We start from the raw sequence: 21,085 nt of genomic DNA, 5'->3' as shown, positions 1-21,085 counted from the left end.
TTCAGAGGGGCTTTACTTAGCAGCAAAGTTAAAAGACTATGCCACCAAACTGATTATTTTGCCCATCATGAGCTCTACATTTTTATTTCATTTTTTAAATCTCCTTCTTGCAGAGTCTCTGCTAACATCAAGCCTGACTACACGCAATTCCTTCATTGGCTGCATTCGTAACTTCATGATTGATGAAAAGCCAGTGAGTTTCAGTAAAGCAGCTTTGGTTAGTGGCGCTGTAAGCATTAATACCTGTCCAGCAGCCTGATAGTGCACTGCATCAATTCTGAACAGTTCCTTAGACCACAGAAAGAAAAACAGAACAAAAGCAACCGTGGCCAGCAAGACAAGAAGAATGAAAATATGAAAGCTACATCTACAGAAAGCAGGAAGGTGGGAGGGGGAGGTCACTTCTAATACTTACACGCAAACAAAAATCACTGAAGAATAAAAGCTGTTGCTTCTGCACTTCTCTTAATATACCACAAGAGTGAGCTTTACCATTTCTTATAGTGTACGTGTGGCCAGTCTGTTACATGAAAATATGAGGTTATAAAATAAATTAAAATTATATTAAATATGTTACTTTCAAAATAGATCCTCTACATAATTTCATTCCATATCTTAGTCACCCTTTCTCCCACAGAAAAATATCTGCTAATGCACATTAAAGAATAAAACTAGATAACAGTTTTACATCACAAATACAGTTCAATGATCTTACTGTATATTTTAAATTTTCCATTCAACTCATTTATATATTCCTCAAATAAAATGGGGGGAAGAGAGTATACTAATTATGTAAGCTTACAATGAAAAATTAAAATTTCTATTCCACTTCTAGACTTCATGGATATGTTCTAGCACAATATGAAGAGAGGATGTATATATTTTAAAACAGATGCTTTATACGTATGCTCATTCACCTAAACCAGGTAATTTTAGAGTAATGCTTGCCTTAGAGACAATTCCAAATTTCAAGTTTTTTTCTCTGAATTTTTAAATGCACTCATATACAAACACAGCACTAAATTCACAGTCTCATTGTGATCTCATTTGCACTAGTGTTACACAAGTAAATATGAAGCGTAGACAGCAGAATCACAGTCACAGTTTCAGGTGACTCCCTTATCACAGAGAACCATCACTTCCCCATGAGTCTTCTGCAGGACTTCAGTTTACAGCAGTAATCCTCAAACAAGGAACATGTTCCTTTGGAAGATACACTGCAGCAGAGGAACCAAGAGTGAAAGAGGAAGATGTAAACAGAAAGCAAAGGGCTGCAAACCTGAGCTTTGTTATGACCACAGAAGGTAGATGGAAGTTAATAGTAGGCTTCAACTCACAGTAGGCTTGCACACCAAATAGACACAAGTCACTCGCAAAACTTAGTCCCTTCAGACATCACCTACAAGGAATCAAAGCCATTTAGCTTTCATTTCTTTAAAGAAAAACGTAATGCTATAGAAAGTTTTATGGTCACTGTGCAAATCTTTGTTGGAACCAACTCAAAACATGACCAGCTGCAAAGCAGGAAACTATGAAAGCAAAAATAAAGGACAACACCCTAGAGACTAAAAATCAATAAGAATTCATCTGGAAAACACAAATATGAAAACTGGAATCCAAAGATCTTGAAAGCATGGACAGATGGAAGAGCCATTAGAATAAGATACATATGTAAGCACTCATCAGCAGCTTCCCTACTACTCTCAGTAGGGTGGAAAAAGGGTTTTGATGTATTGCAACAGACTTGGCTTACTCTGGATAAAGAACTGAAACCTCTGGATACACAGGAACTCTCCAGCAACTGGGATCCCATCACAGACTCTCCACTTGTCTCTAGAGTCCAGTGTTGTGTGGTAAGTGACCACAGTGTGGCTCCAGTAGCCACTGCCCCTCTTTTCACCAGCCTTGCCAGCTCTGATCATACTTTCAGCCCCAGTCCTGTTCTGCTTGCCTTCTCCTGAACACATCCCCCTTTCTCTTCCCTGAAGCTCTCAGGCAATATGCTACACGGACTGATTCCCTTTCCAACTCTAAGATTACAGATGCCCCCTTCACACAGGAGTGATATTTAGACCCTTCTTTTCATCACTCCAAAGCCCACTGTTCATACCTGAGATGCAAGCAGTAAGTGTATCCCTCTGCAGTCTCTCTGGATCAGGCATGGATCCCTAAATCCAGTTGCCTTCAAATGCCATCTTTGTCTCAGGCACCAAAATCAGTATGCTTGCTCAGCTTTTTCCTGCTCCCAGCTACTACCCAGAAATGGAACAGAAATTTAGGGCTTTTGCTTTGGGAAATTTTTTGTTTTTAATTGCTGTTGAGGGCAAATGTCCTCAGATCAGTGAGCTGGGTTCCCTGTGGTTACAGAGGCCATGGATGGTGTCAGAGCAGCACAGCTGAGAGCAGGGGTAAAAAAGGAAGTCTCTTTCCTCCCAGCACCAGTGAGTTGTTAGATTGGCTCAAAAAAGCTCATGACACCACAACCTGATCTAAGCTTCCTCAGGCCCTGGTCTCCAGGACCCTATTGCTGGAGAGAAAAGAACAGCAGATTCCCTGCTTAGATAGGCTGGTTACAAGGATTACTGAAATTCCTTTTGAGTTGCCTGCAGCTGTTCAGCAGAGATAGCCAGGAATAGCAAATGCTTGTGCCCTCTAAGAGCATCAGAGTTTAGTGAATGCTGGTATTAAGTGGAGCATTGTATGTTAACTGGTGCACACATACTTGGAATGCTTTTCTGTCTCACACCTACTTCAAACCAAAGCACATTTTCTCATATCCACATCCAAGCTCTGTGAATAAACAATATTTCTCTTAGCCATATTCGCTGCAATGTGATTTGGTTTCATTCTGTGGATTTACATTTAAGAATGACTTTTCTGATTTAATCAGTCCTTTGCATACTTTATATATGGAAAACTAAAAATACACTAAAACAGTATGTGAATAAAAACCTATTAAAATTCAGAAACTGTACTATTCAATTTATTTCTCCTTACTATATCATCAGCTAATCAAACATAAGCACTATTTTGGAGGATGCCTTCCTCAATTTTCCCTTCTAGTCTTCAGTGGGGTGGGTTTTCTCTCTGCAGAACAGGGTGTCCAAAAACACTATAAACCAGAGGAAACCTGCAGACTCAGGAGAGAGCAGAAAATAATGCAAATTTCCCTGCCCCAAACACCCACATAGACCTTAAAATTACCATTTCATATGCACCAAAGAAAGCCAGTATGTGATGCACTGTATTGCACATACCTCTGCACTCATTTCAAGGCTGCTGGTGTTTAAGAGAAGGCAATTGCCTAAGCAGAAATCTCCCCAGAATTCAATTTGTCTTCTGTATCTATCTTAAAAATTATAGCTCCAAAGTACAAGACCCTTCATCTACAAAGATTTGGGAAAAAACTTCAAATTCTGAGCTACATTGTCAGATTTTTCCATTTCCATTTTTAACACGAATATAACTATCTAAATTCTGCAGAAAGCCTAAAAAAATGAGCACTGACCCTAAGGAGATTATAACTTTTCTCTGCCACCTTCAGGGTTTTAATAAGTGTTGTTATAGCCATTATCTAAATCAGGGCTGCATCTACGCTGTCATTGTATCCCAATATATTCTGAAGTTGGACATTTGCATGACTATGTAAGAAAGAAACCAATTTCAAGACCAAACGCTCAGGAAACTGCTTCAAAATAGAGGATTTAAATGAGATCTCAGTCCCCTCTGTCTCTTACATCTCAAGATGTGTAGAGAACACTCTTCTCAAGAATCCAGATTATGGACAACAGCCTGACCAGAAAAATGAAAGATGAAGTGTTACAAGCCTGACAGTATGTTCCCAAAATACAACAATTCTGAATTTAAAAAAATACAAACCTCAAACAAACAAAAAATAGAAAAAAATAAAATTACAAACAATAGACCTTCATATGTGAACTAAGACCTGATATAAATCAAAGGATAACATTCGTTGAAATTCCAGTGTATTCTCCCTACAGCAGCACACAACCTAAACAGTCAAATGACTGTTATTAAAAAGATGCTGAAAGCATAGCACACATATTTAACTTGTGATGTACTTTTGGCTCCTGTTACAGCATGGGATTTAAAGGTTATTCACAGATTCACTGTGGTCCATGGCAATTCACTTCCACTAACTAACATAGTACGTTACTCATACAATTATTCAGTTTGAGTTCCAAAGCCGTGGAACGCCATTCCTGTATAACACATCAGCAAAATACTACAGAGAAATTAAGGATAAGAAACACATATTATCAAAAGCCTGTTGATTAAATGATTAACATAGACAAAAGTGTCTCCAAGAGGACCTGTATTGATTCATGCATTTTATACTATACCAAACAGAAAGTCAAGTGTCTGGGTATTTCTTTCACAGAGTTGAGCTGACTGTTCCATTAAACATCTGAGCATATGCATCAAGCCAAACTGGCTACTTCCTGCCCTCCTTTGGCAGCTAAAAAATATCCCCACATGAACATGAATCTCAGTTGCATCTACAATTCACAGTGTTTCCGAGCTCAGAGAGAATAATCACCTTATCACCTTACATTTGCCTTCACAGACCACTTAAAGAACACTGGAAGCCAGAGCTCAGAGCATCTTGTTGCAACATATTCAATAGAGTGAATCTCACTAAGCTGAATCTTCATGGGACATACAACACAAAAACTGACAACTAACAAAAAAACAAGTAGAAAGTGGAGCTAATTAAACAAGAAGAAAGAAAGTCAGATACAATAATATTAAGATATTCTGTAGAATTTAAATTAAGCATTAGGATGTTTGTAAGCCATGTTGTACTGCTTTTAACCTTAATTAAGGCAGAGAAGACATGTCTTCTCTGAGATGACTTTAAGGACATGACAGGCAAGAAGTATAGAAGCAGTTTGAACCTAATAGCAAGAACATAGCACAGCCTGCAAGTTTGGACCACTTCAAAAAAACACAGGGAACAAAATTAAGTTATAGGTCACATCTAGTCTGTCCAGAGAGAAATTACTACCCACTTTCCTGATTAATGTTCATGTAGTTTTACACTGTGATTAGTTTATAGAAAAGATGTGTTTGAGGCAGTATTACATTTCTATAACACGAAAGCCATTGGTCCTTTTCACATATTTCATACATGACACTTGAGTAAGCATGGGCCACATTACTTTCTCTGAAGAACAACATGATTCAATTAAGTTTTACAAAATTAGCCTGTGTATCTATTTCTTGTATATAATGCATTCTTATATTGTATTGTACAATATTTTATCTGCTGCAATACATACATAATTGTAATACACAGACAATCTTTCCAGGGAAGTTTTTTTAAAATAGTCATTTACTATAACTTTATTTTCCTGTAGATCTACAATTAATTTCTACAGCATACCAGGTCATATCTAGGAACAAATAAAGGATTAAAATTTCTATTTAACAAATTTATTTTTTTTGTGCACCAGCATTACAAGTAATCTATTTGGGAAAAGAGCATTTTGTTGGAAGGTTTTAGCCATAAAACCTAATGGACTGGTTTGCATGGAAGTGCTTTTTTCCTCCCGCAGGAAGCAGAAATGCCATCTGTGTCACAAGACAGCTTTCTGCAAGCTTTGCATGTCCCACATTCTTTACTGCTTTAGTCCGGGACTTGGCAGTGCAGGATTAGCAGTTGGACTTGGTGGTCTTGAAGGTCTTTTCCAACCTGAACGATTTTGGGATTTTGCAGCTGAGCTGTATTGAGGAGCAGTCTTGCCATGCTGAGACAGCAGCATCTCTACACTCCTCGGTTTTTCACCGTGCACGATTATACATGCACAACACAAAACCGAGCTTAATGTGCAAGCCTGGTGGGAGGGTACATCACAGCATTTCCAAATGGCCGTTTCTTCATTTAATTTTTAGTTTGTATTTTCATACCGTTTCGCACATTTCAAACCAGCTCCCTGAATTATGTATTTGGGGGAAATAAAGCGCTTCTTTATCGCACCATTTTTAGCCATAAAGGATAATGAACTGTAGCGTATGGAAATACTTCTGTTCTCCCGTACAGAGACTTTATTTTAGGTCTTTGTCAGGCCTCCTGTACCTGGGCCTCAGCCGAGACCCCGCAGCCGCTCCCAGGACCCCTCAGACTCACCCAGTGTCTGCAAACCTCCCCACGCCCGCGCTGACCCCCCCGCTCCCTAATGGCACGTCCCACTCGCGGCGGGCAGGCGGCGAGCGCCCGTGGCGAGGCAGCGGTTGGGACGTTCCACCGCAGGAACTCGGGGGGCGCGGCTTCCGGGCGCCGACTTCGAACCGGGAGCGCGCCGCCGCTTCTGCCATGACGCAGTCGGTGGTGGTGCAGGGTAAGGGGGTCGTGGCGCCCACACCTCCCGCCGCCCCCTCCCCGTGCCTCAGCCGTGTCTCTCCCCTTTGCAGTGGGACAGTGCGGGAACCAGGTGGGATGCCGTTTCTGGGACCTGGCGCTGCGGGAACACGCCGCCGTCAACAAGGTAAGGGCGGCGCTGCCCGCGGGCCCGGGGCCAGCCGCCCTCGCTGCCTCCGCTGCTGTTTGTTTGGTTAAACTAAGGGCGCTTCACTGCGGGCACGGCCACCCTCAGCTTCGTGTGCCGTTTTACTAATCATGGAAACAAAACGTAAGGTTAAGTGTGAGAGACCTTGTTAAATCAGAAAGTGGGCAGTCACCAACCGTGTGAAGTTTAACGGGGATTCGCGCATCCTGCACCTGGGATGGGGCAGCCCTGCATGTACGGACAGACTGGGGAATGATACACTGGAAAGCAGTGCCGTGGAAAGGGACCTGGGGATCCTGGTTGATGGCAAGTGGAACATGAGCCAGGAGTGCCCTGGCAGCCAGGAGAGCCAGTGCTGTGCTGGGGGACATCAAACACAACATCACAGCCAGGCAGGGTGAGGACAATCCCCTGGTTGTCCCACTCTGCTCTGCACTGGGGCGGCCTCACCTCGAGTGCTGGGGGCAGTTTTGGGTGCCACAGTACAAAAAAACACATTGAGCTGTTAGAGACTGTCCAAAGAAGGGCCATGAGGATGGTGAAGGGTCTTGAGGTGAAGCCATATGAGGAGCAGGCTGAGGTCTGTTCAGCCTGGAGAAGAGGAGACTGTGAGTCTCGTTTGCATGTTCTCATAAGGGCAAGAGGAGGGACAGACTCTGATCTCTTTTCTGTCATGACCCATGACAGGACCCGAAGGAATGGCCTGAAGTTGTGTTAGGGAACATTTAAGTTATGTATTAGAAAAAAGTTCTTCACCCAGAGGGTGGTTGGGCACTGGAGCAGACTCCCCAGCACCAAGCCTGTCAGAGCTCAAGAAGCATTTGGACAACACTCAGGCACATGGTGTGACTCTTGGGCTGTCCTTTGAAGGGCTAAGAGTTGAACTCTATGTTCCTTCAGGGTCCCTTCCAACTCGGAATATTCTGTGATCATTAATTCTGGTCATCTTTGTCCAGTATTTCCACCCTGAAAAGCTCAGTGTGTCTGTCTACAGGCAGGCATTAGCAGGCCTAAGGCAGTTAACAACACGGTAAGGGCTGTTGTTAGTGCTGGTACTTTGCAACTTGCAGTAGAGCAAAAGAGGACACCCCCAAACCCCACCACTGTTTTCCCTGTTAGCTCATGCCATGACTTGCTGTACAGTTTTACTGACCAAGATGAGGAGGGTGTAGGATTGTGCTGAGTACCCTGAAGAAAAACACACTTTCCTTGCAGTGACTATAAAGCACTTAAGTTATTTAAACTTGTCAGATCTCTTTAGCTTTATGTTGGGGTAATTTCCATACTATCCTGTGGCAGGGGGTTCAAGAATCTGTGATTGTGCTGTCCTTTCTGCAGAACTCATGGACATTGGTATAACAGATATGGAACATGAACTGAGAGTTGTATCCGTGATGAAATGAGTCAGCTGAAGAGCAGCTCTTCAATTTCATAATTGCATTGGAATCTTCAGTAAACTACTACAGTTGCTTAAAAATTAATTTCCTAGTTACATTCTCCTCTTAGTTTTTAATAACAAGCTGATGTTTCAGTGAAATGTTCTTTTTAGAGCTGACTAGAACTAGCTGGATTCAGTAGAGATGTTCACTTCATTTCAAGTGGTGAAGTTTTGACAGGTGTCCTTCAGAGGTCTCTTCCAACTTGAATTATTCCATGAAAAATCACTGAGAATTTTTGACATTATGCATCATTTTGTGTTGTTTCCTTTTAGAAAGGAGTGTATGATGAAGCCTTAAGCAGTTTCTTTAGGAACGTAGATACAAGGTAAGTTTTTATCAAGCAATTAATGAGTTTACATGGTAGATCAGCACATGTAGTGTCTTCTTTTAACCTAAGTTATAGTTTTCTTTAAGTCATATTTGGCTTGTGCTAGAAAAAGATTTTGCTTTTTTGTATTCTCCTCAAAACCTTATCTTTGCATTTCCATTTTATCTATATATACTTCAGTAATTAAATATGTTGAAAGTGTATGGGTTTGTTTTCCTTTCGTTTTGTACCAAATCTGGACAGTTAGGATCTGATAGCTTTTGCCACTGCAGATGACAATCAGATTGTGTGCTCTCTGAATGCCAACTGAGAAGTATTTCTTGAAGAGTTGTAAGAGGAATTGTATATAAGATAGTCAGAAAAAACTGACAATTTTTGAAGTCTTAATTATCTGACATTTTGTTACCCAGAGTAGTGTCTATAATTGTCTTTTACAAGTTAACCAGTGCATACCTTAAAACCATTCATTTATCTCTTATCTATCCAGTTACAAAAATCCTTGTGATTTGCAAGAAGAAAATGTGTACTTGGGATAGCCTCTTACATTTTAATTAATAAAAAACATTTGACCAACCTGTTTCCTTCCATTATATGAAAAAGTTGCAGTATAGCAATGTGATTTTAACTGGAGCAGCACTGAAATCCAAATTGCTTTGTCTCAAATTTTGCCTCTTTGAAAGAACATTGCAAATGTATTGAAATTTATTATTGTCATTCCATTTCTGGCTATTTCTGAGAATACTTTTTCATTTTTTTAAATCAAGAAAATTTGATCGTAAAAAATGTCTGTTTCTGTATGTGCCAGATGAAACGACCAAATTTGTAATTGACGGGTTGGCTGCAATAGAAACATCTATTTTCTCCCTGAGCAACCTGGTCTAGTGGAAGGTGTTCCTGCCCGTGGCAGGGTGGTTGGAACTGAATGATCTTTGAGGTCCTTTCCAACCCAAGCCATCCCATTGTCCTAGGAATGTTGGGAATTTTTTTCAGCAATTGAATCCAAGTGATTGAAGGTATAATCTGGCATGAAAGACCACAAAGCCAACAGTAAGAAAAAGAAATGTTGTCTTGGGGTTGGTTTTATTTTCTCTCTGAATTTTGTTAGTCCATGAAGAGAATTCTACTGGTGCTGTAGCGTACTCCTGCAGGTGTTGTGTAGGCTAGAGGAATCACAAGAGTATTGGAGGCTGCTGTGAGCTGCTCACCTAATGAGAAGTGTCTAGAGACCATCTTTGAGTGAGAAGTTGGAAAATTCTTGAGTAATGCAGTGCAGCCCTGCACTTTTCCCCTTGTTCCTGATGGGACTCAGTAGGCTCAGAACATAGGTGCTGTAGTGAATCTTAGATGAAGTTTTGTGAGTGTAGTGGTGGTTGAATGTAGAATGGTCTAAGACATTCTTTAAATTTAGGCTTGGCCAGCTCCCAGATTAGGTAATAATGGAAGAGAAGATAAGATCAGTCTTCCAGTATCCCCGCTCTTATTTTTTTTCCCTTGTGCTGAAAACAGTTTGACCAGACCATAGTATCTCATCATTTGAGTGGAAAAAAATTTGTTCATAACATATTTTATAGTCTGCTACATGGCTCAGTACAGCCAGTCCTGAGAAAGAAGGAAGATTTATCTTTGTCAGCCCGGCAGGATTTCTGAACTGGTAAATCATAATAAGCAGAATAAGTCAAGCACATCACTGTGCTGGTGCAGCTACAGAGCTTTCACACCTCGAGCACAAGCACAGTGTTGTCCTACCCCCACTGAACAGCTCATGGGGAGCTTTTTTCCATTGTTTGATGAGGACACACTTATCATGTGCTGATAAAAGATAATATTTTCCAGGTTTGGCAATGCTTGTAGAATGCTGCAAAGCAGAGGCTGTATCTGAGAGTAAACTTTTATGCTTATCTTTCAGCTTCTTGAAGTAATGTTTAGGATAATTCTGATTGAGATAATGTCCTGTAATTGTATTACTTTCAGGAATTATAAGGTCTTAGCAGCATGTTCAGGGTGTTTCTGTTTGTTTGTATTGTCATAGTCCTCCAAACACAAAACATAAGAGATAAAATTTTATTGTAGTATATATTTTATGCTACAAACCTGATCTTCGATTTTTCTGTTACTATTTTTTTTTTTTTTTCAGAAGTGATGATAATGGTCCTGATATTTACAAAGGAAAAATCTGCTCTTTAAAAGCACGAGTAAGGCAATCTATAAAGGTCATACTTTTTCCACTGAATATTTATGTCCAACTGTGTGGGAATTCTCATGAAGTTCTTAAAATTGCATACAGGTTTAAATACTGCTTTGAATAGTAACATTTCTAATATTAACTTCTATTAATGCAGAAATGCAGTTAGCTGCCAGTCTTGTTGAGTAATTTATATTGGAATTTTAATAAAATTATTACAGATATTATTAACTAAGGATTGGATTTCTTTGAGCCAATTTAAATAATTAAGCAAGGAAACTTAAAATGTTTTAATATTTGTATTCCTAAGTAGTGAGGCAAAACATTACAGAATTTTAACACAATTTCATAATCTGAAATGCAGTCCTATCAAACAACTTACAGCAAATCAGCTAAGGTGTATCTAGTTGTCTCTTAGTTAACAACTGGGGGGGAAAATTTGTCTGCAGCAGAGTAGAAACAGAATTCCTTTTGTATTGTAAATAATTTCATATTTCTTTGTGTGATTATTTCAAGGATGGTTTGATTACTGACTGAATTTAAATTCTTTCCATTCCCAAAGGCACTGTTGATTGACATGGAGGAGGGTGTGGTGAATGAAATTCTACAGGGACCATTGAGGGATGTGTTTGATAGCAAGCAGCTTATCACAGATGTTTCTGGTTCAGGAAACAACTGGTGAGAACCTCTTTAGAACACATTTCTTAGGAGCTAATTAGATGGCATTTGAAAGGGGAAATGATAACCAACCATTGCTTTCTGTGTTGTTCTGCACCTGGAGAGCTGCAGCATTTTACCAGGAAACTTGGAGTCACTGTTGCCTGGAGGGGGGCTTTGAAAAGGCTCTTACAGAAGAATAATTCTGCTGATATATCATTTTGTGTCTTTTTTTTTTCTCCTTTTTTATTTTCTTTACAAAAGAACGTGCTTTTTATTTTTATTTCTTTGGCATTCAGCTGCTTTCATTGCTTAGTTAAAGCTGTAATCTAGTTTGAGACTGTGCAGCTACTGTGGAAATTAGGTATATGAACAAATGCACTTCTGATTTCTAAGCACCACAGAGTCTGGCTTTGTGCATAAAAACTACATTACCAAAAGAGAAATTAAAAAAAATATTGATTAACATAATGAATTCCAAATTTTTACAGAGATCTTAAGGTGCTCTAATAATATTCAGTGCACTATAGACTAGAAAGCAAATCACCAGCAAATTACCAAAAGAGAGTTCAGTATGGGGAGTAAAACAACTTTACCATTTACCAACTTTACCATCTAGCAGACAAGTGTGTTGAAAATGAGCTGTTTGGGGATTTTTTTTGTTACTAGTAGCAACTGACTTGCAAAGTACTCACTGAAAAGATGATCTGTACACTTATTGCATAGGGATATCTTTATTGTTGAGGACTATGTAGCTTTCATTTCATTACTATAATTGGATCATACAGTGGAGGAGTTTATTTCCTTTTTCAGAATAAGTGCATACTCCAAACTTGCGAACTTAGAGCTGTTTGCATCCTCCAAGTTAAAACCATGTCCTGACTCCCATGTAGTCCCATGTAGTCACAACTTAGAAACTCTCCCAGATGAGGTATTGCATCCAGCTTTGGACTCTGAACTCTAAAATGTCACATAGAAGGAGTTAAAATTAAAAACTTAAAGTTTGATTTTTGTGGGAGGAGTTTTAAAGTACTTTTCATACCCTTAGGGCTGTAGGTCATAAGATATATGGCTGTCAGTACCGGGAAAACATAGTGGAAAAGCTGAGAAAAACTGCTGAACATTGTGACTGTCTACAGTGTTTCTTCATAATTCATTCCATGGGAGGTGGTAAGTAATCTTTTTATGGAGAGTATGGCTGCAGTAGCCACAGATAAAAAAAGAAAGAAAATACATTTATCTTGAAAAGAAAATCAATATAATAATTTACATCACTCAGAATACAGACTTAAAAAATTAGCATAGTACAATTAAGTGGACCTGTAATTATTTATCAGTTGCTTTATTAGAGCACTGAGGAGCTCTAATGTGCTACCCAGAACAAAAATGCAGCTAAAATTCTAAAGATGAGGCAGTGAGTAGATCAAGACAGGTACCAAGGACAAACACTGAGGTATTACTGATCAGAAGGGTTGGTGACCTCTGAACACTGACAGCATTGTGATAATTAAGTTGGTTTTAGTTGTGGAGAAGGAGTTTTCTAAAAGGCTTTGAAGGAGACTTCTAATGTTGCTTAACTTTAGAAAAACTTTGTTTTTCTGTTTTCCTTCCACATAATTCTCTTGAATCCGATCTAGTTCCTTTGTTAATAAGCCAAAAAGGGAGAATCCTTTGCAGTGACAATTTTGTCATTATTGCATTGCCATTAATCCGTCCTACCCCAGAAACCAGAGAGTAGCATGTATTATAATTGTTTGTGATGTGGAAGAAAACACAGAAAATAGCTCTAAATGTGAAGCAAGGATTTTGTCAAGGGCCTTTTTTTGTGGCCATTTGCTTAATTTCAGAGACCCTGCAGGTACTGTTTCTGTTACTGTGAAAACTGCTGTCTTGTTCATAGATTAAATTGTCTGCCACTTAGCTGAATATTCAGAAAAAGACCACAGTTCAGTTCTCTGTTTTCAACTCAGGGCTGGGTGCTTAGTGTTAATGAGGAAAAAAGCCTGTGTGCTGGGGGGAAGGGGCAGTTATTTTTTTTACTGAAGAATGAGAACATTTCATTTAAAAAACCCTAAAAGGAGAGTAGTGTTGTTTGGGGCAGTTCAATACTTTTAAGCAAATGTTGTATTTCATAATTCAAATTAAAGAACTGAAAATAAAAAGTAGAAATACTAGGTCAGAAAAATGTGGTGTAATAGGACTTTATGGTTTGCAGAAATCTTTGAGAATGTATACTTCATCCTGACTGACATACTGTGGGAAATAATTTTATTACTTAATTATTTTCCTTTCTGGGAAAAACCTTCCTGCCTTGGAGTAGCCTCTACTGTCAGCCAAATGCTTCAGAAAATATTCATTAACATATATAATTGAAAAGTTGTATGTCTCCTACATGAGTCTTAGAGCCTAAGATAATGTGGGGAACCTGTCTTCTCTCATTCTGTCTTCATTCATAATTAGGGACAGGATCTGGTCTTGGAACTTTTGTACTAAATTTGCTTGAGGAGGAATTCCCAGAAGTATATAGATTTGTTACTTCAGTTTATCCCTCTGGTGAAGATGATGTTATTACTTCTCCATATAACAGTGTTCTGGCTATGAAGGAACTTAATGAACATGCAGACTGTGTACTACCAATAGAGAATGAAGTAAGAAATAATATTCTATTTCTGTAATTTTTTTTATTAGACAGTGGAAGTGTCTCTTCCTTTTCAGTACTGATTTGCTTACTAAATCTCCAAAGGCATAATTTCACTTTTTAAAGTAATAATTGAACTTCTAAGTCACTTGAAAGCTTTTGAAATGAACGTGGGCATCACTAAAAAGTTGCTCTGCTCCTTCAAAGTAAGGTAGAGTGAATTTCTTCATGTCTATTTCAAGGTAAACAGTGAAAAGCTTGTATTTACTGATATAGTGTCTTCTATTCTTTTAGCAATCAATTTGTGCATAGCATTAGTAGGGTCCTGGGAAGGCTTCTGACCTCTGCAGATTCCAACAAACTTAACTGTGCTGATTAGTGATATGGGAATCATGGATATACCTGACCTTGCAAAGTGCTAGACTCATTTGAATCTAGCTTCAGTGACTGTCTTGCTATCTGCTTATGAAAAAAGCAAGAGAAAATGAAATTTAGTTAGGACTATATTTTTTGCTTCACAGGTGCTATCTTCTAAAACTACATTTTAAATTTTCATAAGGATTTTGAATAGTTGAATAAAATTGGAACCTCTGAGTCAAGCTGTGTATATATTTGTGATATATAAGGCACAGACTTTCAGCAACGCTTCAGTCAGCTGGAATTGCTCAAAAGTTGGACTTAGATGTATCAAAGGTATAATCTTTAAGTTAACAGCACAATGTCTGAGCTTTCAAGATTATTAGAAAGGAAAAAGCGTGTTACTGAATTTCAAAGTTCTGTACTAAAGACTACTGTGCTTTTTTTTTTCTCTCTTTCAAAGTCTCTGTTTGAGATAGTTAATAAAATTAATCAGATGATCAATTCTGGAAAGTTAGGATCAACTGTGAAGCAAAACAGCTTGGTAACATCAAGTGCAGGCATTGCAAAAACACTTCAAGCGAAGCCATTTGATGCAATGAATAACATCGTAGCCAACTTGCTGCTGAACCTGACAAGGTAAAGTAACCGGTTATTCCTCTGTAACAAAGTAGGATTGCTGGAGGTGATGTGTGCTGTAAATATGCTGGCCTGCATCAACTTCAGTAATATTAATTGGTTTTCATTCTATATGAGTCTTCTCTTTTTAAGAATTTGTTACTAAATGCTAAAGTATTTGGAAGTGTTCAGATTGTAGTGGTGTTCTTTTAGCCATGGTAGTCTTAAAACTGAAGTAAGTTTATAGGCAGAAAGATACTGTCTTCCACTGGTGCCTAATGGAACCCCCTTTCTAGGCCAGTTGCATTATTTTATAAGTACTGTCAGATCATTTTTGCTCGTAAACTGTCTGTTGCTGCAGGAAATATACTTCTGGAGTATAAGCCTGTTTTTCTTTTAAACAGCTTGTCAGGAATACTAATTCACATGTGTTTTATTATAGCCTATTTAGTAAAAGTGGTATTAATTAACTGGTATTAACCAGCTGGTATTAATTAACCAGTATTAAGTGGTAGTAAATGTTATTAATGTTAAGGAATCAGTGCTATAGACTACAATTGGGAAACAAGGAATCATTCTTGATAACTTGCTGTTCTTTAGTGGGAAGTATTAGTAAATAAGACATAGCGTTGTTCCTGCCAGATGTGAAAGTTTTATAATTATATTTGAACACTTGCTTGAATGCTGTATTGTTTTACAGCTTTATTCTACAGAACAGCTGAAAAATAGATTTCATGGAAGTTTACCTTACAGAAGTGATTTACTTAGTTTGTAGCAGTTTCATAACAGTTTGTCAATTTTTCAGTTCTGCTAGATTTGAAGGTTCCCTAAACATGGATCTTAATGAAATTAGCATGAATTTGGTTCCATTTCCTCGACTTCATTATTTGGTTTCAAGCTTGACTCCTCTGTATACACTGGCAGATGTTAATGTTCCTTCTAGAAGGTAAGAAAAATACTATTAGAGTTTCAAATCTAAAGCTTAATTTCTGATTTTTCCATAGTTTTTATTTTAAAGTTCCATTCTGTAGCAAAACTCATAGTGGAAGTTCTAAAACTTGTATGTCTGCCACATTTGCAAATTTCATCCTGCTGATTTGTGGAACATCTGTTGTCCCTTTCCTCTGTAATTATTGAGACAGTAAAATTGACATCCTTTTAATCTCTGCTGGAAGTGTTTCTGTTGGGAAAATGTATTACTTAGAACCCACAGCACAAGTTCTTTTGAGTAACAGTTTGCACTCGACTGACAAAATACTCTAAAGACAAACAAGGGATTATCTAGGCTCTTTGGGGAAATAACAGCATCTTACTTCAGTCTGGAGATGCAGTGAACGCAGTGAGCCTATTTAGCATCTTATTGTAATGATAAGCTGATGAGTCAAATTTTGTGAGATATTTGTCCCTCTGACACAGCAGAAGAATTACCAGTTAAAGTAGATTTTGCTGGGTTTGGTGGATCATGTTCAATCAGCAAGAGGCCCAAATAGTGAAAGAGACAGCTAAGGGTAAGTGATGGAAGTATGCAAAGTGGAGAAGAGGGCAGGACAACACTTACTTTCCAATAGCAAGTTGTGGCAGTCAGATCTGTTGAAAACATACTTTGAGGAGACAGTACAGCGCTGGGGGGGAAGTAGCAGACTCTGAGGAGATGGTCAAAGATCTTTCAGAATGAGGTGGGAACAGAAATATTTTTGTCTCCTTTATTTTTTTGTAATAGGCAGATTGTGGCAGAGTGATATAAGAAAAAATAAATGGAGATTATAAATATACATCATTTGGAACAAATGGAAAGAATTACTTAGATGTTGTGGATCCACAGAACACCATCTTTTGTATCCCACACTACAGTGAAACGTGGTTAAGGAAGTGAAGAGAGAAAGAATATAATCTGCAGTGTCATCTTTTAAGGCAGTTGTGTGATAAAATTAGAATAAGTAGACTAGACAAGTATGTATAGCCTGTCTTTTCCCAGGTCATTAATCAGAATTAATACAGTTCTATGACTCATTGATCCTTTTAAATAATGAAGTGTAACAGGCAGATAATCAGTTCTGTAAGGGTCAGCAGCACTTTGATATTCCTTGTCAGATCCTTCCCTGTTAGATTGTCCTCTCAAATTGCCACATAACCAGAACCCCAGGTAGTTAAGTCCTTTTACATAAGTTTAAAACTTTGTCACCATTGGCCTCAAATTGCCTTTATAAAGGCAACTTCTCTGACTCAACAGTGAGGGTGAGGAAAAACTGGATCCAGTGTGTTTTTAAAAACTTCTAATGCCAACACATGTACATATACATACAAAGGTTTGAGTCTATTATTTATAGTCCTGGGTTAAATGTACCTTTTAAAATTTTATGAACTTTTAAACCCTAAAGGTGGGCATTCTGAAGAACTTTTGTATTCTTCTTTAGTAAGAGAAGATAACTGTATTCTTTTCACCCAGGTTGGATCAGATGTTCTCAGATGCTTTTAGCAGAGATCATCAACTAATTCAAGCAGATCCAAAGCACAGCCTCTACCTGGCCTGTGCACTTCTTGTTCGAGGAAACGTGCAGGTTTCAGACCTTCGCAGAAATATTGAAAGGTTTGTAATGCCACACAGAGTAGTCATGGGAACCTGATTGAAACTGATGGTTGTCCAGAGCATTCCAGTTTTATTTGAACAGTTTCAGTTTATTCCAACCTCCTTCTCTTAATGTTAGAAGGGAAGATAATTAACTTATGTGATGAGTGAAAATAAGTCATATGGTTCCTAGATTTCCAAGTAAAGGGAAGTGCTACTCTTCTCTTTCTTCAATTTGCAAAAATAAAGCAAAGCCCAGCCTTCCAGGGGTCTCCCAACAGCAAAGGATGTTGGAATAATGAGTTCTGTAGTGAAATTTGTTTCTGCTGAACAGAGGGCCCTTCTCTTTCCATGGTTACTTTCATGTAGATAGAGAATCATCTTTGTTTTAACAACTCTGTGTTGTTAGCACCCATTTTCTACCTTAAACATACTGAGCTACATAAATGTAACAGGAAAGGCAGGTAAAACAAGTTATGGGCAGACAGGGGTTCATGGGGAGAATTCCTGGGAATCTAAAGTATTTTACTTACTTGAAAACTATAAGTAGACTGATTGCCCCCATGCAGTATTAATCTGCCCCTTTACTAAATCTCAGAGTGCTTGCAATCTCTTTTACAGAAACAGGTACTTGTAACTTCACTTTCCAAATCCCAATGCATTAAATTAACAAAGCACAATTGATGTTTGCAATTTAAATTTAACACAGAGACACAGTGGTTTAATCTGAATTCTAAAATATTTTATTCACAGTGATAGTTATAACTGTCCTCCTTAATTCTGAGTGCTTAAATGTTAACCTTTTTAGGTTAGTTGAAACTATTAGAATACTATTAGAAATTATTAGACCTTTGTGCTCTTTATATTCCTTAGATAACTAAATTTCTGTATCTCAGGTTGAAGCCTTCTCTGCACTTTGTCTCCTGGAATCAAGAGGGCTGGAAAACTGGTTTGTGTTCAGTACCTCCTGTGGGCCATTCCCATTCCCTTCTGGCACTAGCAAACAACACCTGTGTAAAACCAACTTTCATTGAACTCAAAGACAGATTTATGAAGCTCTACAAGAAAAAGGTACAATCATTATAACATCCAAAGTCACTAATCATTAACATCTTGCATTATGGAAGCACAGATCTTAGTGTCATGAAGAGGCTTTTTATAATTAACAGCCCAAGGATTTTATTTGTGTGACCAGGTGGCTCAAAGCCCCATCCAGCCTGCCCAAGAACACTTCCAGGGATGGAGCATCCACAGTATCTAACCTAAACCTTGGAGTCCACCAAGCTTTCTCTCACTTTGCTTCCTCAGCAGGACAGGAGAAAAGTACAGTGAGAAACTTGTGAGTCGAGATAAAGACAGGAAGAACACCCACCAGTTATTGTCATGGGCTAAGCAGACTTGGCATTTGGAAAATTAATTTCATTTATTGCCAATAATAGCAGAGTAGGATGGCAAGAAATAAAAACAAATCTGAAAACACCTTCACTCCCACACCACTGCCTTCTTCCCAGCGTCAGAATTCCACTTCTGTTCCTTCTTTGCTCATCTGAGTGTCTGCAGGGCTGTTTCTCTCACGTTTTCTTGGGTCTCCTCTCTCACAGCTCTTGTGCAGCATTTTTACCCCTCGATAAATACGTTGTCACAAAGACATTACCAGCATCACTCATGGGCTCAGCTCTGGCCAATACCCCATACTCCATACATGTTCCATACTGGAGCTGGCTGGGATGGTTCTGTTCAGCTTGGGGGCAGCTCCTGTTATCTTCTCACAAAAGCCACCCTGCATTCCTCCTGCTTCCAGAATTCTGCCGTGTAAACCCAATCCAACAGCTGGTCAGGTATACCCAAGAAAACAATATGAAAAGACAGGTGTTTAAGACATCAGTAATATCAACTGTGATTCACTAGGGGGTTGTTACCAAAGTTGCCAAGTGTTTAACAAGGGATGTCATGATAGAAGTCTCTAAGTGCTGCTTCAACAGTGCTCTTCAGTACAGGCTAAATGGTATTTACTGAGCCAAAGCAATCAAATACCAAGAAAAGGATAACACTGTATTTTTTTTTTTTTATTCTCTTAGGCTCACCTTCACCATTATCTGCAAATAGATGGGATGGAGCAAAGCTGTTTTTCAGAAGCTATATCCTCTTTGTCTGACCTAATAGAAGAATACAATGAACTGGATGCTACAAAAGGTGGGCCTAGAATAGATCCTTCAAGACTAAAGATAGCTGTCTAAAGAAGGAAGAACTGATTTTAAAAGCAACAAAAAAGCACTTTCCCTAAGCATCCAGCCGCTTCAGTTTACCAGAATGACTTGCAGCATGCCTGACTATTTTAATTCCAAAGTGGGACCAGCACAACAGCTTCCTTACCTCAAGAGTTGTCATTAAGTGGTGAGCCATGCCTGTAAGAAAGATTTGAAGGCACCTTATTGTGGCTGGTATCAGTAAGGACAGTAATCCTAACTGTGGAGTAAATTGACACACCATATGCTATGAAGAAAAGGAGGAGAGTTTGTATATAGCAGCCAAAAATGTAATTCTTTTCTCAGTCCTTCAACTTACAGTAAACTAAAGGTAGATCTTGCTTCAGAGAAGGATCACTGTTGCAAGATTTAGATTTTAACAAGCAACTATGAAGAGACTAAAAGCCCATGTAGTCTTTTCAAAGATAAAAGCAAGTCTGTAATGAAACTTTCTTACACTTTGCAGTAGACATTTCAGAATGCTCTAAACTATGTTCCTCGTTTTAGCATTTCTGCTTCTATTTTGTACTTAGCTATATATTAGAGCATTCTCAGTTGATACCAAAATTGGGTATAGCAGAAAATTCCAAAAAATAAATTTTGTTTCAAGTATTATACTTGGAATATTAATTAATATTTTAATGATTCATATTAGTGAATGCTGAGTTGCACTTGATAATGAGATAATACACAATGCCTCTGAGCAAATCATGCACTTATGATGAAGTTATAATGACCATTTGGAAAAAAACACTTATAACCTTGAAAGAATGCAGGTGAAATAGATGTTTTAATATTTATAATTATCAGGGTAAGCAGCTTTTTATATTACAGTAAGAACTTTTACAGAATAGAATGTACGGCTATTTGCAGTTGCTTGCCAGTGAACTGTTACAGATCAGAATGGATGGATACAATGATTTCTTGAAATTTGAAGTCCTTCTAGCACAGTTGGAGTGGATATGTAAGTAAGCACAATTTTAAATGTATAAGCCCAGAAGTATTCAATAAAATTTTGTGATAACATTTGTTGACAGCATTTTTTAAGAAAATATTCTAAAACTAGCAAATTTCTTAAGTCTTGCATTTATTATCTGCAGTTGCCCACTTATTTGTTCCTTTGCACATCCAGTGTTTATATCCATCTGGTGGAAAAAGCAGTCTGAGTTTAAAGTTGATGATTTCTGTTTCAAAACAGCATTGATGTGTTTTACTATTGCAGATGCATAGCAGAAAAGGTTAATTTAAGAATGAAGAATGATAGATGAAGTATTACAGGGCAATTTTTTTCCTAATAGGTTAGAGCATCTATTTGTCTTTGTGGACAAAATCTTGTTACAGTGTGGTATGAAGTTCTCTTGCTGTGTCTTTCTTGGTTACCAGAAGTTCTTGTTTGAGCACTGCTGTTGTTAGATACATTCTTGAGAAGGATGTATCTCCCCATGTAAAAATAGTTCCATTCCAAAAGATGCCCTCTGGCATTTTATAGGTGCTCTTTAATAAATGAGTGACTATTCATATGTG

General features: G+C 38.3%; 2 protein-coding genes across 2 annotated transcripts in view; both read left to right on the top strand.

Annotated features, from left to right (window-relative positions):
* The window catches only part of LAMA4 (laminin subunit alpha 4), a 98,813-nt gene extending 95,992 nt beyond the window's left edge, over positions 1-2,821 (top strand). Inside the window, exon 38 of the mRNA XM_056487228.1 lies at positions 114-2,821. Coding sequence (XP_056343203.1) covers positions 114-259 — 146 coding nt within the window. The 3' untranslated portion in view covers positions 260-2,821. The remainder of the gene's footprint in view (positions 1-113) is intronic.
* Positions 2,822-6,293: 3,472 nt separating this feature from the next.
* On the top strand, positions 6,294-21,080 carry TUBE1 (tubulin epsilon 1). Its single transcript, XM_056488312.1, has 12 exons — positions 6,294-6,362; positions 6,436-6,509; positions 8,242-8,294; positions 10,432-10,489; positions 11,042-11,157; positions 12,185-12,306; positions 13,597-13,784; positions 14,595-14,770; positions 15,555-15,695; positions 17,196-17,336; positions 18,212-18,386; positions 19,394-21,080. The coding sequence occupies exons 1-12, from the start codon at positions 6,338-6,340 to the stop codon at positions 19,550-19,552; spliced, it is 1,428 nt and encodes a 475-aa protein (XP_056344287.1). The 5' UTR covers positions 6,294-6,337; the 3' UTR covers positions 19,553-21,080.
* Positions 21,081-21,085: the final 5 nt, after the last annotated feature.

This window comes from Oenanthe melanoleuca, chromosome 3, assembly GCF_029582105.1.
Source record: "Oenanthe melanoleuca isolate GR-GAL-2019-014 chromosome 3, OMel1.0, whole genome shotgun sequence".
Classification (NCBI taxonomy): Eukaryota; Metazoa; Chordata; class Aves; order Passeriformes; family Muscicapidae; genus Oenanthe; species Oenanthe melanoleuca.
The sequence above is the reverse complement of the archived record's forward strand: the minus strand, read 5'-3'. Positions and strand labels throughout refer to the sequence as shown.